Source organism: Octopus sinensis, linkage group LG1 (assembly GCF_006345805.1).
Source record: "Octopus sinensis linkage group LG1, ASM634580v1, whole genome shotgun sequence".
Lineage (NCBI taxonomy): Eukaryota > Metazoa > Mollusca > Cephalopoda > Octopoda > Octopodidae > Octopus > Octopus sinensis.
Genome location: NC_042997.1, coordinates 208660941 through 208667958, shown reverse-complemented (window position 1 = coordinate 208667958; position 7018 = coordinate 208660941). Strand labels below are relative to the sequence as shown.

The 7018-nt window shown below is 37.8% G+C and overlaps 1 protein-coding gene across 1 annotated transcript in view; it reads right to left on the bottom strand.

Moving 5' to 3' along the window:
• Positions 1-2809: 2809 nt before the first annotated feature.
• Positions 2810-7018, bottom strand: part of LOC115232517 (carbohydrate sulfotransferase 11) — a 22908-nt gene continuing 18699 nt past the window's right edge. Inside the window, exons 3-4 of the mRNA XM_029802430.2 lie at positions 3704-4801; positions 2810-3235 (exon numbers count right to left, since the gene is read on the bottom strand). Coding sequence (XP_029658290.2) covers positions 3734-4801 — 1068 coding nt within the window. The 3' untranslated portion in view covers positions 2810-3235; positions 3704-3733. The remainder of the gene's footprint in view (positions 3236-3703; positions 4802-7018) is intronic.

The following is a 7018-nucleotide window of genomic DNA, read 5'->3' as shown; positions in this document are numbered from 1 at the left end:
CGATGTAATCGACTTAATCCGTTTGTCTGTCCTTGTTTGTCCTCCCTGTGTTTGGCCCCTTGTGGGTAGTAAAGAAATAGGTATAGTTGAACAAATTGAACCCGGCACTTATCTATGTTTAAAATCTGGTACTTTTCCCCTCAGTCTCTCTGTCGAACTGGCTAGTTACTGGGATGTGAACAAACCCGACACCGGTTGCCAAACCATACATACATACATACATACATACATACATACATACATACATACATACATACACACATACACACACATACATACAGACATACATTCATACATACACACACACACACATACATACATACATACATACACACATACACACATACATACATACATACATACATACATACATACATACATAAGGCTAAGACTGTATACACTTGGCCTAGGTCTAAGTGTTTGTTTGCTCGCATTTGTAAGACATGCTGTTCGGTTTGCTCGTTCTCTCAATATTGATCTTTTTCCTTTTATATTTTCACTGTTTCGCTTCACGGATTTTATTGACATAATTTCCATTGAAAACGTATTCGTTCTAAATTAGTTGTGCGTGTATAAAATACATACTTATACAATCATCATCATCATCATCATCATCATCATTTAAAGTCCATTTTCCATGCTGGCATGGGTCGGACGGTTTTTATAGGGGACTGGCAAACCAGGAGGCCGCAACAGGCTCCAGTTTCATTTGGCAATGGTTCTACAGCTGGATGTCCTTCCCAACGCCAACCACTCCGAGAGTGTACTGGGTGCTTTTTACGTTGCCACCGGCATTGGGGCCAGTCGGTGCGAGGGGGACTGGCATCGACCGCGTTCGGACGCTGCTATTTACGTGTCACCGGCACGGGGTCCACACACACATATAATGGTATACACTCACACACGCAAGCACGTAAAACGAAGCGAAGAAAAATAGCACTCGAATAGCAAAGACAAAAAAAAATGGAAAAAAAGGGAGGGTGGGGAAAGGAAACTGCACGTATAATACATAACTTAGAAGCAGCGCTACGGACGTGCCAGCACACACGAGCTTGACGCATGGCCGGCCTCACGTACTTCTCACGAGGAATTCCGGATGGAGCTTCGAGAGACCACAGCAGAGACACTTCCGAAAAAAAAAAAAAAAAAACCTTGGAAAACCGATTCTAGCAGTGACTCGATCAATTCCTAGGGATAACTGAAGAAGGGATTTCTATATTCCGAAATATTATATCAGACTATGGAGGATTAAATTATAGCAGTTATAATAGTCCATTGTTGTTATTATGATGTTGTGCCATCCAAAACACATTATTTTTTAGAGCAAAATAGTGAAGCTGAAAGACTTTGCTGTCATCCAGGATTTGTCACAGTTTGCCCGAATGCTCTCGCACTAATATAGATTTACATCCCACCTCTGACTCTCTCTATGTCTCTCTCTCTCTCTCTCTCTCTCACTCTCCCTGTCTGTCTACGTATCTATCTGTTACTAATTTTTTAAGTCTTTCTTTCTGCACGTGCATCGGTATATGAAAAATCTGTTCAAATTCAGAAATATTAAATTTCTAAATATCTCGTAGAGATAAATGCGGTGTTCAAATTGTTTCCGAGATACACGGCGACACACACACACACACACACACACACACACACACACACACACACACACACAAGCGTGTGCGCACAGATTTAACGCAAATTTAAACAGATATTATACCTTCAAATTGTGCGTAATATGAAATCATATTAATCGTAATCAGCGCCTTGAGTTTTACATGAAAATACTTCGTCGTTGTATTGAGATTATTATTATTATTATTATTATTATTAGTCAAGGCGTATGGCTCAGTAGTTAGAGCGACGAGCTTACGATCGTGAGGTTGTGAGCGCGAATCCTGGACCGGGCCGTGTGTTGTGTTCTTGAGCAAGACACTTCCCTCTCTCTCTCTTTCTTTCCCGCTCCCCCTCTCTCCTACCCCTCTTTCTCTCTCTCAGCCTCTCTTTATTGTGTTGTGTGATAAGAAGGTTGCTTCCAAACCACACGATTCCGGGTTCAATGGCACCTTCGGCAAGTGTCTCTAATATAGCCTCGGGCTGACCAGAGCTTTGTGAGTGGATTTGGTAGACGGAAACTGTATAGTGGAGGCGCGTGGCTCAGTGGTTAGAGCGTCGAGCTTACGATCGTGAGGTTGTGAGCTCGAATCCTGGACCGAGTCGCGTGTTGTGTTCTTGAGCAAGACACTTTATTTCACGTTGCTCCAGTTCACTCAGCTGTAGAAATGAGTTGCGATGTCACAGGTGCCAAGCTGTATCGGCCCCTTTGCCTTTCCCTTGGATAACATTAGTGGTATGAAGAGGTGGGAGGCTGATATGCATGGCCGACTGCTGGTCTTCCATAAACAACCTTACCCGGACTTGTGTCTGGGAGGGTAACTTTCTAGGTGCAATCCCATGGTCAGTCATGACCGAAGGGAGTCTCAGATACTATTATTATTACGAGCTTTTCTTCTTCCTTCAATTTTGCTTTCATCTCTTGCCGAGTGTCTTCCCGACACCAAGGACAAAAAAGAAACTCGCTGCGTACATTAAAATAAACAAACCAGATTGTTCATTTTAAAAATCAAATAAAGTCATGCGGGAAGAAGGATTTGTAGGGAAGTTTGCAAATTTTTATTTTAATATTTGTATTGCTTATCAAATTAGATATAAAGATTTTCAAATAAAAGAATGTTATTTAATAATTGCGATATTTCAAAGTTTATGCTAATTTTTGATCAAGAAACCGAAATTTTCAAATAGTTGTTCTCTGTTTTTTTTATTTTGTTGAGGAAGACATTTGCTTTATATATCCTCGTTCGCTGCTCCGCGCTTTGGGAATCAAGGTAAAGGTGTCGCATGAGCACGTGACCGTCAGGAACATCGCCCTTTGTCCAGGGTAAACTAAACAGAGTTATTTTAATGTCTGCATCTCATATGTTTTATACTCACCATTTCCTTTTCTTTATTTGAAGCCTTCTTTATGAAGAAAGATTGCAGGACGAGAAGACCTTATGCTCTATTCTAAAACAGTCTTGTTTTGGTCTTACCTGCTTTCCTTCCAGAGCGGGCGAGGGCAAAGGTTCGATGATCCCTTGTAACACGCAATGAATACAGGCCACTAAATCCTCTTGTCACTGATTCGAACAAAACACTACAAAAGACAGCGGCTTGATAGTGATTGTTATTACACCAAAACATTGTATAAGAATGTATTAAAATTGTATAAGAAATATTAGGTGTACAGTAGCCAGTGTATGGTATACAGTGTACAACTGTATACTACTTTAACCCTTCGTGGGCCGGCGGGGCTGGAATTACACAAAAGACCATTGGGGTCTCGAGGGAGCCCCTTTTATTTTTGCACATTTCTGCACTATCCATAAATTATTAGCGTTTAATAGAGGGGAATTAAAATATATTTTATTGATTGAAAAAACTTTTACTGAAAGAAATTAACATTTTTTATATCGTTTTTGGCTTTGGTTTGCAAGATTCTTTATGTGAGTTGAAGCATATTTTGTTGTGTCTGGGGAGAGTCATTCTCTTTTAGTGCCTTATAATTTGAGAGTCAACAACTATTGAAAAGGTTGCAAGACGCAACGAACTTTTAGAAAAATAAATAAGTAAATGAGTGGAAATTTAACCAGTGAGTGTGTTAAATTATAAGGCACATTTTGAACGTATCTGTTGTTTATTATTGGTAGGAATCGAACGAGTAATCGAATAATTTAAAATCTAACTCATATACCTTTTGAATCTCCTTAATCAATGTTGTAGGAATTTTTGAGAAAAACTCCCGCCAAAAATTTTTTCTCTGATTTGAAGATTCCAGAGATGTTATAGTATTGCTAATTATTTCGTGTTCAACTAATTTTTGAAACGTCACAAGAGTAAGCTTCTCTCCCTGTTCAAGACGTGGCATAATAAATTGAGACGTGTTACGTATATAACCCTGCATTTGATAGACATACCACAACCGCCTGGCAATGAATTCTATCGACTGATTACAAATATTGTTTGCCACATTGGCGAAACTAAAGGTATATTCGCTTTGGGAATATGTCTGATGCAACATATTTTGTAAATAACTTCTGTTTTTCATATAATTTAAACCAAAATATTCGAGAATAACTTTAGCATCTTTCGTAAATGTTTCTTGTTTTCCAATATAATCAAACTTCCATTTACAAGGATTACATAGTTTATACACTGGAATCCAGTGACCATTTCTGTGGAAATTCTTGGTTTCTGAGACGACAACGTAATGTAAGAATTCTCTAAAAGTTATGTCGTTAACACACTTGGTGTTTGTTTTGTTCCTCGTAAGTGAAACGATATCCACGGAAAGTGAAGTCCAATAGCCCGGTAGCATCATTTTGTCCATATAACCAGATAAAAGGCGCGAGTACGGATTCCTGGCAAAAAAGAATTTTGTTGAATTTACTAAATATGAATATCCGACGTCTTTCGTCAAATGTTTAAGCCGTTTACTTGCGCTGTGGACGTTATATTTGGTTAAATCCAGTGGATGGGTTTTGAGAAGGTTTTCAGGAAAGTCTCGAAGAAGAAAGCGAATAATAGATATCCAGAAGGTACACCCTACTTTAGCCACGACACAGTAAGACAAATTCAAAGAAGAGTAAAATAAAAAATTGCCTGATGCATGGTTTAGACTTTGATCTTTAGACATTTCTTTCTGACAAACATCTGCAATGCGATTTTTCCGTTCTGTTTGGAGAGAATCAAAAAATGAATCATATTCCTGAAATAAAAAAAAACAAAAATGTAAATGTATGTATTATTATAGATAAATTTTCTAATTGTTAATTATAATTAAAATTGTATAAGAAACTAGCAGTATCGCCCGGCGTTGCTCGGGTTTGTAAGGGAAATAACTATATAAGCATTTTTAGAGATGTAAAGTATAATAGCCATCTCAATATGGCTAACCACAAAGGGGGCGGGTGTTACTGTAGCTTTTTACGTTCTGAGATTTAATAATAAATTTTTAGAGAGTTACTTCCCTTATATATGCCAAAAATGCATTAAAAAGGGAAAAAATTGATGGTAAATGTTTTTGTAAATCGTAGACTCATCGTAGACGCGCGCTAATACCCAGAAGGGCTCGATATGAATCACGACTATAAGATACCCGGTTTTGGTTAAACTGCACCGCAAAATGTGGGAGTAGTTAGGAATGTAAATCGGAGGCGACAGAGAGCACAAAACCTCTCTTTTATATATAAAGATATTAGGTGTACAGTAGCCAGTGTATGGTATACAGTGTACAACTGTATACTACTTTAACCCTTCGTGGGCCGGCGGGGCTGGAATTACACAAAAGACCATTGGGGTCTCGAGGGAGCCCCTTTTATTTTTGTGCTTTTCTGCACTATCCATAAATTATTAGCGTTTAATAGAGGGGAATTAAAATATATTTTATTGATTGAAAAAACTTTTACTGAAAGAAATCAACATTTTTTATATCGTTTTTGGCTTTGGTTTGCAAGATTTTTTTATGTGAGTTGAAGCATATTTTGTTGTGTCTGGGGAGAGTCATTCTCTTTTAGTGCCTTATAATTTGAGAGTCAACAACTATTGAAAAGGTTGCAAGACGCAACGAACTTTTAGAAAAATAAATAAGTAAATGGGTGGAAATTTTACCAGTGAGTGTGTTAAATTATGAGGCACTGAAAGAGAATGACTCTCCCCAGAAAACAACAGAACATTTTTTTATACTTTATAAATTATAAAAATAGCACTAAATATAAAATAAAACAAAATTATTTAGTATAATGATTCATACCGGAACAAATACGAAGAAAATTGACTTATAGTTCATCAGAACATCTGAAGAAAGAACAGAGTAAAACAATTTCGCAGAAGGCCAATGGAGTCCAGTTGGAGCCCAACGACCATATTTTATGCTATAACATCCATATGACTGGAAATCTTTAAAGTCAAGACTTGTATGTGCATACATAAACTAATCACAATAAAAGTAATGAGATATAAAAACCTTTAAATAAAAATGTAAAAGTTATATAACTTTTAAAACTTGCTTGGGTCCCAAGGGTTCCCACCGGCCCACGAAGGGTTAACAATTGTACAATTGAACTCAAAATGCAAAAGGGGCCGCTTCGTTCCTTGATTAATATTTGTCTTTCATTCATTATTTGAGGCAGCGATGCTGCCGATGTCCACTTTCATTCTTTCGGAGTCGATAAAATAAGTTGCACTTGAACACTGGGATAGATGTAACCAACTTATCCCTTCAGCCTCCAAAGTTGCTGGCCTTGTGCCAAAGTTTGAAACCAATGTTTGAGGCGGTGAGATGGCAGAATCGTTAACACACCGAACATAATGCGTAACGGTGTTTCGACCATCTTTGCGTTCTGAGTTCAAGTTCTGCAGAGGTCGACTTTACCGTTTATCCTTTTGGGGTCGATGAAATAAGTACCAGTCAAATAAGTACCTTTACAGTTTTCATTCCGCAAATTCTTGCAATTTAAAATTTTAAGGTATTTTTTTTTTGATTTTTGGTTCCTTCCCATACAATCCTGGAATCAAAGGGACATGATGGATCAACTAGTAAGCAAATCATCATCATCATTTAATGAAAACTCTCAGCTTATTTTGCTGGGTATGATGGAAAGTGTCTGCTGTCCACAGCCAGAAGACTAAGGTGACACTTGTTTACTAGTCATGCTTCGAGGACACTGAGAAGAATTCTTGTAGTTTCAAGCAAAGCTGGTTTTTGTAGGTGTTCTATCTATACATTTGTACCAATCTTTTTGGGCCATGCTGGTAGTTGAGTGCTGATACTTCCAACTGCACCAAAAACTACTGTTATAATGTCTACTCTCCTCATTGATCACAACCTTCGAATTTCCCACTTCAAATCGTCATAGTTGTTAATTTTTTCTTCTTCTTCCACATTGATCCTGTTGTCACTAAATATCCTAGCTGTCCCTAATAA